The sequence below is a fragment of the Mytilus galloprovincialis genome, chromosome 1, assembly GCF_965363235.1.
Source record: "Mytilus galloprovincialis chromosome 1, xbMytGall1.hap1.1, whole genome shotgun sequence".
Classification (NCBI taxonomy): Eukaryota; Metazoa; Mollusca; class Bivalvia; order Mytilida; family Mytilidae; genus Mytilus; species Mytilus galloprovincialis.
In genome coordinates, this window is record NC_134838.1 from 35484031 (window position 1) to 35501193 (window position 17163).

General features: G+C 30.7%; 2 protein-coding genes across 2 annotated transcripts in view; both read right to left on the reverse strand.

The window, feature by feature from the left end:
* LOC143072814 (DEP domain-containing protein 1A-like) overlaps nt 1-17163 on the reverse strand; it is a 249246-nt gene that overhangs the window by 78386 nt on the left and 153697 nt on the right. The gene's annotated exons all lie outside the window — the stretch shown is intronic.
* Nucleotides 1-17163, reverse strand: part of LOC143072802 (receptor-type tyrosine-protein phosphatase epsilon-like) — a 47204-nt gene that overhangs the window by 13107 nt on the left and 16934 nt on the right. The window contains exons 8-19 of the mRNA XM_076247912.1: nt 16353-16487; nt 15838-15949; nt 13089-13213; nt 12367-12533; nt 7942-8029; nt 7409-7485; nt 6202-6238; nt 5813-5910; nt 5363-5482; nt 2710-2858; nt 2002-2137; nt 1282-1431 (exon numbers count right to left, since the gene is read on the reverse strand). Of these exons, the coding sequence (XP_076104027.1) occupies nt 1282-1431; nt 2002-2137; nt 2710-2858; nt 5363-5482; nt 5813-5910; nt 6202-6238; nt 7409-7485; nt 7942-8029; nt 12367-12533; nt 13089-13213; nt 15838-15949; nt 16353-16487 (1394 nt within the window). The remainder of the gene's footprint in view (nt 1-1281; nt 1432-2001; nt 2138-2709; nt 2859-5362; nt 5483-5812; nt 5911-6201; nt 6239-7408; nt 7486-7941; nt 8030-12366; nt 12534-13088; nt 13214-15837; nt 15950-16352; nt 16488-17163) is intronic.

Sequence of the window (17163 nt, forward strand, 5' to 3'; positions counted from 1 at the left end):
ATATTGATCGGGGAATTAATTAAATAAACGCGCTAACCAGCAACATCGCTTAAAGAAATTGCACGACAATATACGAGATATTTGTCACTGGACATTTTACAAACAACTTCCAACCAGTCCAAAATGAGTAAAAAAGATTGTGTTTAATAATTTGGTCATATTTTTATAATTATAGAATTAAAAGGCTGAAAATTTTGTAACAAATAAAACCAGCATTTGTTTTTATTGCAAAAAGATTGAAAGTGTATAAATGGATTGAATTTTGTACTTTATTCAAACGAAATCAAAGACATAAATCAGACAATCCAAGTGACGTATTATCCTCCTGAAATAAATGTTTGCATAAAAGACTCAATTAAGAACATGTGAAGCTTGGTTTAAACTATCATTCAACAAATAATAAAAACACCTATCAATTTCTGTTAACTAACTTCTGTTTACCTGCTGTTGAAATATAAACCGGACACGTACTTGTTTATAACAGCAGGTGTCTGTTGGCCGACGCAGGTCATGCGTTTATTAACCTTTATTGGGGTAATGATTGACAGGCATTGTAATCTTTGTAACTTCCAAATTGGGGTACAAAAAAGGTAGCATGTTTTAAATTTATTAAACAATTTACCACTTTTTATTGGAGGATTAAATTAAAATTATTTTTTTAATCAGAATAAAAAGAAATGAGTTATCATATCATACATATTTTTATGAATGCGTAAGCCTTTAAAAAAACAAATGTATTTTTTTATTCTAAATGTACACCCAGTTAGACCTTGTTGCTTACCTATTGAACTCACAATAAGATCCAAATTAAGGCACGACAAAGGTAGCGTGTTTCAAATTTGATAAACAAATTAAAGCTTTTTTTTCGGGAAGATGAAATTAAAATATTTTATCTTAATTCAGAATAAAAAGTATTTAGTAATCACATATCATACATTTGCTTAATGAATAAAAAAAGCCTTTAAAACATTTTTTTGTTATTATTCTGCACGTAGACCCAATTACACCTCGTTGTCTTATCTCATTGCACTCGCATTAAGACAGCTTACATTGTATCAGCTACAAAATGTAGCATCACTTAAGGAATTGTTTTATCCTGTAAATCAACCGTCATCGTGGACTTCGCGGACCAGATTTGGATATTATTTAGGTAAAAGGTCGCGATCTTTTAAATGCGTCCATCACGGAAATCCGCGATCTTTAATTAATTTCCATCGTGGAATCGCGTGCTTTGGTGAATCCGCGATAGCTGGACTGTACATTAATACATCTTTAATATACCTCAAACTGTTTATCTAATGCTGACACTTCAAATCCGGCCTTTGGAATACACATTTCTTGGTATCGAGATTCGAATTCTCCAACAGGCATTGTTGTTTCTCCAGCTAATACTGCTTCTAATAAGGCATCATATAAAAACATATATTGTTCCTGAAATAAACAGACAGAGTTCAACATAAAATCATAAAATGATGAAGTTCATGAATGTCTTTATTACAAAGGATACATTTAATCACAAATAACACACTAAAAAATTCAACTGATTATTCAAATATAAACTGAAAATTAGAATTTGCATAATTAAATACTAAAAGTTCAAAGCAGGTTTGCTTAGGACCAATGGAGGGAAGGACACACAATGTGATTGTAATAGAATAACATTACATGTATGTTTCATAATATTATTTTATTTTGATTGGCCGTCATTTTGATTTGCATCATTCTGAAATTAGACTTTCAAAATGAAATGTAACATTCATGATGACAGCTGGAACTTCCAAAATTAAGTGCACAAATTAATAAAAGAAAAACTTGATAGAAATCATATTTTCATGATCCTAGAAAAAAATGTAATGATAAGTATTGAATGCTTCTTTTAGTCATTTGATAGGGTTGTAAATGTGTAGACCACTTTATACAAATGTACTTTGGTCAACACTTTTACACCCCAATAATTTTCAAAAGAAAGCATTCAATTCTTAAATAAAAAGTGTAACATACCCAAGTTTGTATCATATTGGTTCTATTTGCTCTCATGAGCTGAGCACATTTCAGAACATCTACAAATCCTTCTGCTTTGGCTTGCTCATGTGTATAATCTAAACCTATATAGGTACCAGTTCTCCCTATACCAGCACTAGAAAAAAAAGACACATATATTAATTACTACGATATAACTACTTTTTTCTAAATTTATTCAATCATCTATATAGGAAACATTTAAAATAGTCCATTATTGACATTGGAATTTAATAAAAAAAAAAAAAAATCATTCAATCAGATTCAACATTTCTAATAAGTAGTGTCTGCCTGTGATATATATGGTAAACAGCCCTAATCAAAATAATTTGCTCAATATAGAAACACTCTTAAATAATAGAATTTGTTTCATAATGGATAATGAATTATATTTTCTTTCTTTCTAAACATTGCCACAAAGGTGAACAATAAAGTACTAACAGCACTGTTGTTGAAGAGTTTTTGGCTTTAATAGGGGAGTTGACTGTCAAAAATGCAACTTTACTGGCAATGTATATTTTAAATCATATTATATTAATCAAATATTTGTGAATTTCAGCTAATCAAAATGGCAGCCTAAGGCATGTCAATTGTGAATTTAAAAGTTAAATTTAAACAATAAAAAAAGTTGTTACATAAAGATTGTATTAGAAAAACTGATGCTGTACTTGTCGGTCTATATGTACCTACCTACAATGAACAACAACAGGTGCTGTACTATCTTTGTTGTAGGCATCAACTTTATGTTTAAAACATAGCAATGGTGTAGAGGACGTCAGTGTACCATGATCAGACCAGCTGGTGAAATGGAATTGTTTAATGTCTCGACTCGTTCCATTCTGTTATAACAAAAAGTATATAAATTTAAAATATAACCAAATCATTAGTTTTCTATCATTTTACATTGATGAAATTTTTGTTGCATGTAAATCTAACCATTTAGTATTCACTATACTACCTACCATGTGTTATCCAAGGGTTGTTAAGGATGTTTTTTAATAATTTTTTAAGGAAGTGATCTATTGCATTTTCTCAATTTTTAATTACAAAGAGATGAATGTAATCTCAATATATGCCTTTTTCTATTTTCAAATTAAACTGATTATTTTTTCATGATTTGTGTTTTTTTTTGCAATAAAGTTTATTTTGTGCTGTTGCTGCTTAACGCAATCACAATTCAATCATGTTGAAAAATAAACACAAATGCCGTTTCCCAAATAATTGTACAAGACATATGTATTTGTTATCAATGATAAAAGTAAAGAACCATTAATTCAGGGTCCAGTATGTGGAAGGATTACCTGATTAAAACAGAATAGTTCAAACACACTGCTTTAACTTTTGAAATATGTCATAAATCAGATGAAAGCTGTAATAAGGACTGTAGAACTCTTGTGGAATGTTTATTTTGAATAATACAACAATGTTAAGAGAAAGGCATATTTTCCTGTTTCTCAGATAAGCAGTTTACATACTCCTGCTCTTTCAGGAACCTGTGGATTTTTGAATACTATTTCAGACATACTGATTTGTTCATTTTTGGAAAGATTGGAACTTGTTCTAAATCTTTCCTTAGGCACTGCCCTCCCTAACAACATGACAGGTTAGCTACTATTACTAAATGTATTCACACTGAAATAAGGGTTCCCTATAGTTCTCATGTATGTGCACATAATACACATATAAACTGTGAGAAAATTGGTACATTTTTGGAGCAGTTCATTCAAGAATGTATGTTATTAAGGTGTGTTGATGTGAAGGCTTTTTTTAAAACATTTTGATTAGGTAATTGAGTATTGATACAATACTAGTATGATTGACAACTGTCATTATCACCAAACAACCAGGGACAAGGTGGACCTTTAATTACTATGCCCCCACCTCCTAAACAGTCAATCAAATTGACCACATTACTTATCAACCTGTTCAGTCTTACATAATCACACAGATCCCTCAATATACATCTCAATAAACAAATATTTGACCTCATAATTGAATACACAAATGTATATATTATATGTTTGATATATAAGGATGGTAGATTTATTTATTGCCTATTACTTTTGATCTACATTACTTAACGTTAAGTGAATCTGTAAATTATGTCTGAAAGATTAATGATTAATTATTAAAGGATTAACAAGATCTTTTAAAAAATAAAATATAAATATGAATACTTAAAAGGTAATTAAGTTATAGGCCTATAATTTACTTGATAAATTTCAAATAATCACCAATTTAGGTCAGTTCACTTTTTTTTATCAGGAATTGGTTTGTAACAGTTTTAAAATTTTAACTTTTAATTATAACAAACTATTTTTTATCTTTTATTAGTTTTAGTATTATTTTTTTAATTTCAATAAAATATTAGTGTTTTAATTTGATTGCATTGAAAAGTCATGCTTTATTAATGTTCTTTTGTCCCCACCATACCTTAATAGGAAATTATTCAAACTACTCTTCCAATCTTTCCATTAGAGATTTCCATCACTTTGATTATTTATATTGTAAGTTTTTTTTTTTTTACATAATCTTTCTGTTTCTTTATATAAACATAAAAGCTATAAATGCTTAGTTTCTCTTTTGAATTGTTTTACTTTTGCCATTTTGGGTCTTTCATAGCCGACTATGCAGTTTGCGCTTTGCTGATAGTTGAAGGCTGTATGGTGACCTATAGTTGTAAATTTCTGTCATTTGGTTTCTTGTGAAGAGTTGTCTCATTGGCAATCATATCACATCTTCTTTTCTATATATTGATATTGAAATATTTAAATAACAAGAATGTGTCCATAGTACACAGATGCCCAACTCGTACTATCATTTTCTATGTTCAGTGGACCGTGAAATTTTGGGGTGTTAATTTGGAATTAAAATTAGAAAGTTCATATTATAGGGAACATGTGTACTAAGTTTCAAATTAATGTAACTTTAACTTCATCAAAAACTACCTTGACCAAAAACTTTAACCTGAACTTCGCACTATCATTTGCTATGTTCAGTGGACCATGAAATTGGGGTTAAAACTATAATTTGGGATTAAAATTAGAAAGATAATATCATGGGGAACATGTGTACTAAGTTTCAAGTTGATTGGACTTCAACTTCTTCAAAAACTACCTTGACCAAAATCTTTAACCTGAAGCGAACAGACGGACAGAGGCACAGACCAGAAAACATAATGCCACTCTACTATCGTAGGTGGGGCATAAAAAGCAATAGAGCATTGAATCCGTGGTTTTCAGATTGAATTGCCCATGTCAGTTTAAGTTAACAGCCTTACAAAGGCTTCAATCAGAACCTGCAGGGTTTTTTTTATCTGAAACTGTTAAATTATTCTACTTACACATGTTATTTTAAATGTCCTAATAGTAAAATCTGTGTATACTGTTGTCTGTATAATTTCTACAGACACATTTCCATAACTTGTTGATCCCTCATCTGGCCAGTACTGTTCACATTTTGTCTGCAAGAAAATGTATGAAATTTTAGTAAAGGCAGAATATCTCTCTCTAAAGATATACTAAAGAGGCAAGTATTACAGAGGATACTACTTATCTTTCAATTCATAAAACCAGCAAATTTCTTCTATTTTAAGATGATGCATACACATTAATGTCAACAGTTTACATATTGAATGCTTTGTCTACAGACATTTCCTACTTTTATAAACTGTGAAAGTAATTATTACTTGTGTCTGAATAAATTATAACTATCAGACTCACTTTCTTTCATATCAAATATATAAACCCCCAACAAAAAACTGATACTACAATTCAAGTCAGTGTTTACAAACCTTGCATGCTTCCATTAAATTGGTCAGCATAACAATTTTACAGCACTGTTTTTGCCAAATCATTCTCCAAAAATCTCTGAACATAACTTTCATAGGACCTACAATTGAAGACAACACTTAATTATAAATAAATACTCAATAAATCAATAATAGTCACATTAGAATTATACTCTTAACTTTTACAGGATATGCTTTTATCATAAGCTTCAAATATAACATGTTATTAGAAGATATTAGTAAAAATAAAATTCTGCAAATAATAGTAAAATAATTTTTCATTTCAGTTGTAATTAAAAATGATCTTAAATTTATGCCAGATAAAGCTGCAACTGGTAAATTAAATAAGAAAAGGTCAAGCTGCATCATATCTATGGTAATAAGAGACTTACCCTGTGAAGCTATGTATGCATTCTTTCTCTTATATCCCTGTAAAACAAGATAAATATTGAACAACTATCATATATAACAAAGCTCTTTATTATTTTATGAAAATTGGATCAGACTCAAACGGCTAGATGACACAAACTGTTTTGAGAGTGGTCAGAACTAAACAGTTAAATAAAGTTATTCTTTTAGATTATTAATTTAAAACAGTAGTAAAATCTTTAAATACTGTTTTATGGTACTAACATTGATTTTGTTTTTTTTTTTAAATTAATACATAACTAATTACATGTTGTTATATGTAGGGTTATGAGAACTCATGATTATTCATCTGTCACTACTGTTCACTTATTTTTTGGCATTACATAAGGTCATGCATATCTATCTTAAAGACTATTAATGACATTTTTACCCTTAATCTGATGGATGTTTACTGATTGATAATAAAGTCTAGGAGAACACGATTTATCAATTAGCTGTAAAATGGCTTTGATCTAGCTTTTGAGTAACTGGGTTAATTTCTGTGCTTTGTGACTTTCATTTTTATGTTAATTGTTTTTGTGTCTCCTTTTGATCTTGTAAGTTAAGCCAATTGCAACTAATTTTACAGTTTGCTCTGATGTTGTCCTGTTACACTACTGTTTTATGTAGGGGAGGGTTGAGAGCTCAAAAACATATTTAACTCACACACTCTGTATGTGCTTGTCCTAAGTAAGGTGTCTGTAGTAATGGTTCATGTTGGTCATATTTGTTTTTGTGAATTGTTTTGTTATAAATTAGGCTTTAGTTTTCTTGTTTGAATTGTTTCACACTTTTTTTTTTATATCTCAGGTCTTTTAAAGTTGACTGCACAGTATGGGTTTTTCTCATAGTTGAAGGTAGTATAGTGGCCTATAATTGCTTACTACTTTTTCATTTTAACTCTGATGGATGGTTGTCTCATTGTCAATCATACCACATCTCTTCATTTTTTTTATCTAAATATATGAAAATATAAAATGGGAAAAATCTTTAATAAAGTCCATTATGGAAGGTGAGAAAAACCCCAATAGCTTTACAAACTTTAGTGAAGATCTCAGTTACACTGATAATTTGATACCCATTGTCAATAACCCTACTATTTCTGCTTTTATCTTGATTAACATCCACGTTAGGAAAGATAATTATGATCAAGTCCTTAAATACAGTACACAAAAGATAAAATGTACTCACATCCAAATAATTCGCATTAATATAGTCTGAATTGGGTTCTGATGATATAGGTGTTAACACAACTCTGGAATGGTCATCTGAAAATTAAAAAAAAAAAGACTGTTCATCATGTTCATGATTATGTATTATATTTTATTACTTGTTTACCACAGTGTACCTAAAACATATGCAAGTGACATTTATATACAAATACCTTTTAAAATTATACATAATTGTAAAAAAAAAATAGGCATCAATGTGTAATGCATTTATTTTCAGTTACTTCTAACCATCAATCAAAGATTCTTTTCAACTGAAAATCTACACAGTAGCAATCTGAATTCTAGTTTTGATGATGTTAAAACATAACAAACGAATTAAATTTTGATAAATTATTTCGGCGCCAAGACAAGGAAATATTTTTTTTATTGATAAACATTACTCTTATCTGAAGACAAAAACTTTATTTCTTCAAATTCTTTCTACATTTATTTATAGACCAGTAAAATCGTTTTATCCTCCTATTAGGCAACATTTATCTTTGATTATCTTACAAGCAATGATATTTCCATATCTGTTCTTTGGTCTATTTTCTGGTTTCCTGGCAGCCTCATACAATGCTAACACTCCTAATGGTAATTCCTGAATAAGAAAATATCTTATCAGAATTTATCTAACAGACAAGAGGCTCTCAAGAGCCTGAATCGCTCACCTTGATTTTTTGGCATTTATCTTTCGTTTAAGAGTTTAAGTGTCCAATTTCATTGTAGTTTGTTGTTTTGGTTAGATTCAGCATATCAAAGAACCTTAAGAATTAAATTTTTGATGAGATCTTGACCGCTTACAATTTATCAAACATGAGGGGGTAGGGGTGACCCCCATGGACTACACCTATATTTCATTTGATTTGTTTTGTTGTCCCATTCAAGAATATACATGGTTTAGGGGTGGGGATCTTGACCATTTACAATTTATCAAACATGAGGGGGTGGGGTGACCCCCAGGGACTTTGCCTACATTTCATTTCGTTTGTTTTATTGTCCCATACAAGAATATATATGGTTTAGGGGTAGGGATCTCAACCATTTAAAAGTTTTTCAAACATGAGGGGTTGGGGGTGAACCCCATGGACATGCCCTATATTTCATTTGATGTGTTTTATTGTTCTATACAAGAATATATATGGTTTAGGGGTGGGGATCTTGACCGTTTACAAGTTTTCAAACAAGAGGGGGCAGGGTGACCCCCAGGGACTTCCCTTTATCACTGGGGTAAAGCTGATGACCGTAACTGCATTCACGGTCATCCCAAGATGTCGGATGAAAAATTAGGTCAGTTTCTGCATTGTCTGTTAAAGTGTTTCTATATCATTTTCTTTACAAATCATACATTGAAACGATGTAAATTTATAAAAAGAATCACTTGGAAATCACTAATTACTTCTGAGAAATGTGCATGAAACGGGAAATTCGATTTGAAAAAATCGCCAAGATGACCGTAAATCACAATCGAGATGACCGTAACAGAATCAGCGATTCATAACAAGGCTGACCGTAACTGCTTTTAAGATGACCGTAATTTGTAAATGATGACCGTAACTTTTAAAGGATGACCCTCAATTCTAAGAAATATCCGTATTTATATATAACTATCTTTTTGTATCAAATGATTAATCGTGTTGGTATACACATATTAATATGAAAGTGTTATCCTATAGGTAGAAGAAAATATGACGTGCTTCAAATGCAAAGATTACCATATGTATCTTTTTTACAGTAGAGGGTTCAATTTTTAAAATGAATTTGCCAAAAGACATGCGGTGCACAGCCTTCAACTGCTCGACAAAAGATTTTTTTTTGTTTCTGGGATTCCTTTTAATGACATATAATAAATACACATTTTTAAAAATGCCAAAAAATTGCATGTACACCCATTGATATTATATCGTCTTTCATTTTGTCGTGCAAATAAAATAACAGAAATATTTTGAAAATATCATTCGAATAAACTAGTGAAGGTGAGCTCCAGCAAAGTAGATCCTTAAAATAGTATTGTACGAAAAGCGTATCACAAGGCGGAACATTGTCAATTTGTATATATACAGAAATGTTATTCATACAGTCAGGATTCTACTTCTTCAAAATTATCTCCCCATTACGCCAGTTCATGCTCACAGTCGTAGAAATGGAAGCCATTGTAGGGATGACGCTCTGCCAATTTTGCTCTTGAAAACTGATAAATTTATCCACATAGCACCATTACGATCGAACGTTATATGTCAGTTATATTTTAAAATACAAATGTATCTACTAGCTAATGAGCATTAGTTAATGATCTTGTCTGCATTGATTCAACTTAAAAATATTGTCTGTTTGGATGTCAGATGGAATTTTTGAAAATTCTTAAGCATTTAAAAAAATTCTAATTAAATATTTCGTTGAAGGGCAGACTAAACATTTTCAGTGGTTGAAGATTATAAACCCTAGTTATCACACACACATTTTCATCATCCAAATTAAAAGACTGTCGTCAAGTACTTTTAGAAAAAATAGCTATTCGAACACACCTACTCTGTTTTTGTGATTCATTAGATAGGTATCTCAATTGACCCATATCATCTTTTCGTAGTCATTTTTTTACGTTATAAAGTCAACCCGTAGCTTTGATATATAATAATGATAGAATCTGAAGCGAGATGCTATATAAAATACTCTTGCTTTGTACGTTTTAAAGACAAAATATACACCCCAAACATGCCCTAACATAAAAAGGTGCACTCGATTTTTCTCTTTTCGATACAATCGTTACCTGTTTTGGGGAATTTTTTCTTGATTCACATAATGGAAGGGCAGACACGAAAATTTCTGAACTAAAAGATTGATATGTTCTCCGTCCATGATAAAAAAAAAAATCGGAGGTTATGCATTTTCTACATCCAACTTATAGATACTATATATAAAAAAGAAGATGTGGTATTATTGCCAATGAGACAGCTATCCAGAAAAGACCAAAATGACACAAACATTAACAACTAAAGGTAACCGTAAGGCCTTCAACAATGAACAAAGCCCATACCGCATAGTCAGCTATAAAAGGCCCCGATAAGAACCATGTCGTCGACTTGATATCTTATTGTTTTGCATTACTATGTAATAGATACATTGAAAACTTATCCAAATGGTGTTTTTAAAATAAGAAAATTGTCGTTTTATTTGTTTCTATTAACTTTTTAAAATTTTGTTACTATATCAAACATTACAGTTAACTTTTATCGCTTTCTCAATAAACACAGAGCTTCGATTCTTTTGTTCTATTTCAAAAGTGTTTCCGCCTGCATATATCAAGACAAATTAAGATTTTAATCTGCTTCCTCTGGACCCATACACATGGGCTCGATTACCAAATATTCGTATGTATTATTAATGTTTTTAATGCTCCATTTATTGGCATTATGTTTTTCTGGTCTGTGCGTACGTTCGTCCGTTCGTCTGTTTGTTTGTCCGTTTGTCCAGCTTCAAGTTAAATAAAATTGAAACTTAGTACACATTTTCCCTATGGAATGATCTTTTTAATTCTAATGCCAAATTACAGTTTTATCCCATTTTCATAGTCCACTAAACATAGAAAATGATAGTGTAGATGAGGCATCCGTGTACTAGGGACACATTCATGTTTCTTCAAATTTTCGTCGTATCGCTGTAAATTTGTGTTAAAATTTTAACGTCGATATCAATAAATATTTCATTGTTTACAAGAAATATGCAATTTACTATCATTGTTATAAATCCTAAATATGGCCAATTATATTATAGTTTAAAAAAAGAAATTTATGAAACATATTTATATCCGCTAACCGAGCCCCTATTGAGATCGACAAACTCAACAAAAAAGCTTTGAATACAATACGGATATTTCTTAGAATTGATGGTCATCCTATAAAAGTTACGGTCGTCCTATATAAATTACAGTCAGTCTTTACAAATTACGGTCATCCTTTACAAGTTACGGTCATCTTTTTACCAATCACGGTCATCCTTGTTTTATGTTACGGTCATCTTGAAAATATTTTGATTATGATTTACGGTCATCTTAACGATTTTTTCAAATCGAATTCCCCGTTTCATGCACATTTCTCGGAAGTAATTAGTGATTTTCGAGTGATTCTTTTATAAAATTACATCGTTTCAATGTATGATTTGTAAAGAAAATGATATAGAAACACTTTTACAGACAATACAGAAACTGACCTAATTTTTCATCCGACATCTTGGGATGACCGTGAATGCAGTTACGGTCATCAGCTTTACCCCAGTGCTTTATTATTTGATTTGTTTTATTGTCCCAAACAAGAATATATATGCTTTAGGGGTGGGGATCTGGACCGTTTACAAGATACTTTATTCTAGATACCCTAAGGATCATTCAGCTTAAGTTTGGTTGGAATTGGTTCAGTAGTTTCTGAGAAGATGTTTTAAAATATTTTACACAAGACGGATGATGACTGAAGAAGAAGACAGACGACGACAACGAACGCCAAGTGATGGCTAAAGCTTACCGTTCCTAAAAAAAAGAGGGCTAGAGTAGCACTACAATATTTTTGAGGTGGGGTGCGATTGGTATGAAGTATCAGAAGATTATTTAACAATTCATTTAAAATTTCTGCATGTATACTTTAATTTATAACACTTCAAACAATACAGGAACTTTAAAAAAAAATAGCTGTTATTTCTTTAATTACCAAGATAGTTTTTAATTGTTTTCATTTTCCCCCACATCTATTGATATGATAAGGACACAATTTCATGCATTCTAAAGTCTAAAAATTCCAAAACATTTTTTCAAATCATATATACAAATGTGTCAAAATTTCAAAGTTACCTGCGAAAACAATTTATTGATTTAAATTGATTTAAATCGACTTCAACTTAAAAATCATTACAGTGATATCAATTGATCTGACTTCTGAAATCTAAAATTACCCCAAACTCCTTTTTAAATTCTGTACAATCGTTCATCTTGTTTTTCCTAATGTACTCATACAAATCTTGAACTTGAATAGGACAAGTCTGTTTCTTTGTGTTGACATTAGCATATATAGGTTCTTTACTGATGTCATAACCATTATCCAGGCTTTCAGATGGATCTTCTGTAAAAATATCAACACAGTAAATAATATTTTCAGAATAAATCATCAGAATTATTTCTGTTTATTTTATCTTTTTCAGTGATGTTCTATTACCTGAGAAGAAAATCATTATATGAGGTAAATATTTCAAAATTCAAATATTGATTGATTTTGTGGTTTGTTTTTGTCAGATGTTTTTCTGCTTTGAATCGTTCTGATGAAGTTAAGCCCTTTACATCTGATGTTTAATCATGTGTTCTAGTGTTATGTTGTTACACCAATGTCCTAGGTTAAGGAGAAGGTTGGTGCCTTCAAACATTGATTAACCCTGCCACATTCTTTATATGAACTTTAGTGGAAAGTTGTTTCAATTGTAATCATACCAAATATTCATATTTTTTACATTCAATATCATACAAAGGTTACTTTCCTAACCATTTATTTTTTTAGAGATTTTCTTTCACCATTGCAGTAGCCCACTTATATCAGAACTGATGCAGAGATGGTCTTTATAGGAAGAAGAAGAGTTTTATTTAATCATACTTTGAACTGAACTATCATCTATAAAGCACTTACCTTTATCCTGAATGAGTTGATCTGTTTCTTTTGTACGCAGGACTTCCTCCTTCTCCTGGGCGATTGTATCATTGGAAGATTTTGTTTCATTTAGCTGTAGTGTGTGTCTAAATTTACCTCTCCTCCTAAAACATGCATAAAATCTATGTTCAAATCATTAAATACTTCAACAAACTTTTAGCCTTGAAATAACAACTTAATAATAGTACCCATTTGATAATTGCATTGTGATTTTTGTAAGATTTCATTCACATAAGGACTAATAACTGTTACTTAAAACTGCTATATTTTACCAATATTAATGTAAAATAAACAAAAATGTGTCCAAAGTACACGGATGCCCCACTCGCACTATCCTTTTCCATGTTCCATGGACTGTGAAATTGGGTAATAATCTAATTTGGCATTAAAATTAGAAAGATTATACTATAGGGCACATATATACTAACTTTCAAGTTGATTGGACTTCAATTTCATCAAAAACTACCTTGACCAAAAACTTTAACCTGAAACTCCCACTTTCATTTTCTATGTTTAGTGAACCGTGAAATTGGGGTCAAAAGTATAATTTGGCTTTAAAATTAGAAAGATCATATCATAAGCAACAAGTGTACTAAGTTTCAAGTTGATTGGACTTCAGCTTCATCAAAAACTACCTTGACCAAAAACTTTAACCTGAAACTCCCACTTTCATTTTCTATGTTTAGTGAACCGTTAAATTGGGGTCAAAAGTCTAATTTGGCTTTAAAATTAGAAAGATCATATCATATGCAACAAGTGTACTAAGTTTCAAGTTGATTGGACTTCAGCTTCATCAAAAACTACCTTGACCAAAAACTTTAACCTGAAACTCCCCCTTTCATTTTGTATGTTCAGTGGACTGTGAAATTGGGGTCAAAAGTCTAATTTGGCTTTAAAATTAGAAAGATCATATCATAAGCAACAAGTGTACTAAGTTTCAAGTTGATTGGACTTCAGCTTCATCAAAATCTACCTTGACCAAAAACTTTAACCTGAACGGACGCACAGACGAATGAACGGACAGATGAACGAACGCACAAACAGAAGCACAGACCAGAAAACATAATGCCCCTCTACTATTGTAGGTGGGGCATAAAAATTATATATTTGAATCCTATATTTTTTTAACTTCTAATTTGTGTTGAGTGTTGACCATATCAGTTAAACAAAAAGTTATTCAAATGTCACATAACTGGAAAAGTATATAACTCTCTAAATAAAGTCGATTGTCCATCACAATATTGCTGATATTAACATATATATTAGTTTTATAAGAGCACTAACAATGCTATTTTCCATAAATCTAATATTTTTAAGGGAAATCACTCTTTTAAAAAAAAGTCGATCGTCCACCATTAAAGAACTTGTCCAAGATATTGCTGATATTAAACCTATAGTATAAGTTCTATAAAAATCTGACAAGAATTGTTCCTATGAGAGAGCTAACAACATCAGACGGACGCACAGAAGGAAGCCTGGTAATACCAGGTCCCCTATAACACTTTCCTCGGGGGACAATAAATAATTATTTAAGACTAAACAGGAATACTGGCATTATTTTTAATGGAAAATTAAACCAGATGCTCCGCAGGGCGCAGCTTTATACGACCGCAGAGGTCGAACCCTGAACAGTTGGGGCAAGTATGGACACAACATTCAAGCTTGATACAGCTCTGAATTTGGATTGGAATTAAATAGTTGACACAACATAGGTTTCTGACACAGACTGAATGTGGTCTAAGAACTTAAACTTAAAAACTTATAAATTTTAAATTGGACATTTACCTATTATGGTCCAATATCCAAAGTCTAAATACATGGTTAGATTCAGCATATCATAGAACCCCAAGAATTCAATTTTTGATAAAATCAAATAATGTTCAATTTTAGACCCTTTAGACCTCAATGTGGACCAATTTGATAACTGGGCCCAAATATTAAAAATCTAAATACATGGTTAGATTCAGCATATTGAAGAACCCCATATATTCAATTTTTGTTGAAATCAAACAAAGTTTAATTTTGGACCCTGATTTGGACCAACTTGAAAACTGGGCCCATTATCAAAAAATCTAAGTACATGTTTAGATTCAGCATATCAAAGAACCCCAAGAATTCAATTTTTGTTACAACCAAACTAAGTTTAATTTTGGACCCTTTGGACCTTAATGTAGACCAATTTGAAAACGGGACCAAAAATTAGGATACTAAATACACAGTTAGATTCAGCATATCAAAGAACCCCAATAATTCATTTTTTGATGAAACAAACAAAGTTAAATTAGGACCCCTTGGCCCCCTAATTCCTAAACTGTTGGGACCAAACCTCCCAAAATCAATCCCAACCTTTCTTTTGTGGTCATAAACCTTGTGTTAAAATTTCAAAGATTTCTATTTACTTATACTAAAGTTATTGTGCAAAATCCAAGAAAAATACTTATTTGGGACCTTTTTTTGGCCCCTTATTCCTAAACTGATGGTAACAAAACTCCAAAAATAAATCCCAACCTTCCTTTTATGGTCATAAACCTTATGGTTAAATTTCATAGATTTCTATTTACCTATACTTAAGTTATAGTACGAAAACCAAATGTCTTCGGACGATGACTATGACGCCAACGTCATACCAATATACGACCAAAAAATTGCGGTCGTATAAAAAAGGTTCATAAAAAATTGCAAGTAACTTGAAAGCATTTGAACAAAATTATCATTAATTCTTACTTACCATAGTTTAAATGCAATAATAATTATTATAACGATGACTAAAATTATAACCACACCCACAATAGCACCAATGGTTCCTGCACTACTGGTTTCTTCCTCTACAAATATTGCAGCTGAAAAAATTAAAAACTTTCAATTTATTAAATGAAATTTCCCCTTATTTCAGAAACTTCACCGCAGTAATCAACTGAAAATTCATTGTGAAGTAAATTTGTTTATTTTCATTGTAAAGTACATTAATAATAATTATTATACCTCAGTTATCATTTTCTATATAAAATAAGTACACAATAGTTTAACTATTTTTATCAAATTGCAAGCGTTAAACTATTGGACCTCAATGAAACTATTTGACCGCAAGCGTCATTATATTTCACAGCAATGCTATTCATGTTATTTTTCTTTTTATGTAAACCAGGTAAATGGTGAATATTAATAGTTTGTGAAAATAAGCTGGTCAGTACTTCACACCAGTTCCATACTATTGTTTTTTTTTAAATTAACATGACTACTTACATTTACACAGTTCTCCAGTAAATCCACTTTGACATTCTCCTAGACATTGACCAGAAATCTTGTCACAACTTACATCACCCATACAATTTCCACATTCTAATGAACAATTCTGACCAAACCAACCATCCATACAAACTGTAATATATCATATCTATCATCAACAAAAATTATTCAAGAAAATATTAATATAAGAAATAATAATCTCGTGTAAATATTTTACAGCTTAAAGGAATATCTAATTTTTAAACTTAGAAAAGAAAATATAGCTTCTGACTTGGAAACTTTAATGTACAGTAATGATATATATAATATGAACATAAACACGCTAATTTTTACAAAAGTGCAGAATTATATCAAAGAGACCAATCGCTTTAATAGTGGCTGTATAGACATTATGGTTAAATATATAACAATAATAATGTAATTACATTTTTGTTGACTTCGAATGAAATTGTTCATTTTTTTCCAAAGACATGGATCATCAATTTGATTTTATTTTTAAATTCTATCAGTTGACAAAAACGATTTAATTTAGTTGCTTTAAAATCATAACCTTTTGAGTGAATATTTATTCCAAGACTAAAACAACCTACTAGGTCTAGCATAAATAAAGTTACGGTCAACTTGACTTTTAGAAATCGATGAGCCATGTCGTTTAAATTTTTTCGTAAATTTCATGTCTTCATATTAATATTGTTTATGATGTTATTATTATGTATTTCATTTTTTTCGGTTATTTATTATTTGTATGTAATGGAGAAGACGTTCTAAGTTGCAAAACTTGTGTCTAATCCTATTGTCAATGTTTTTG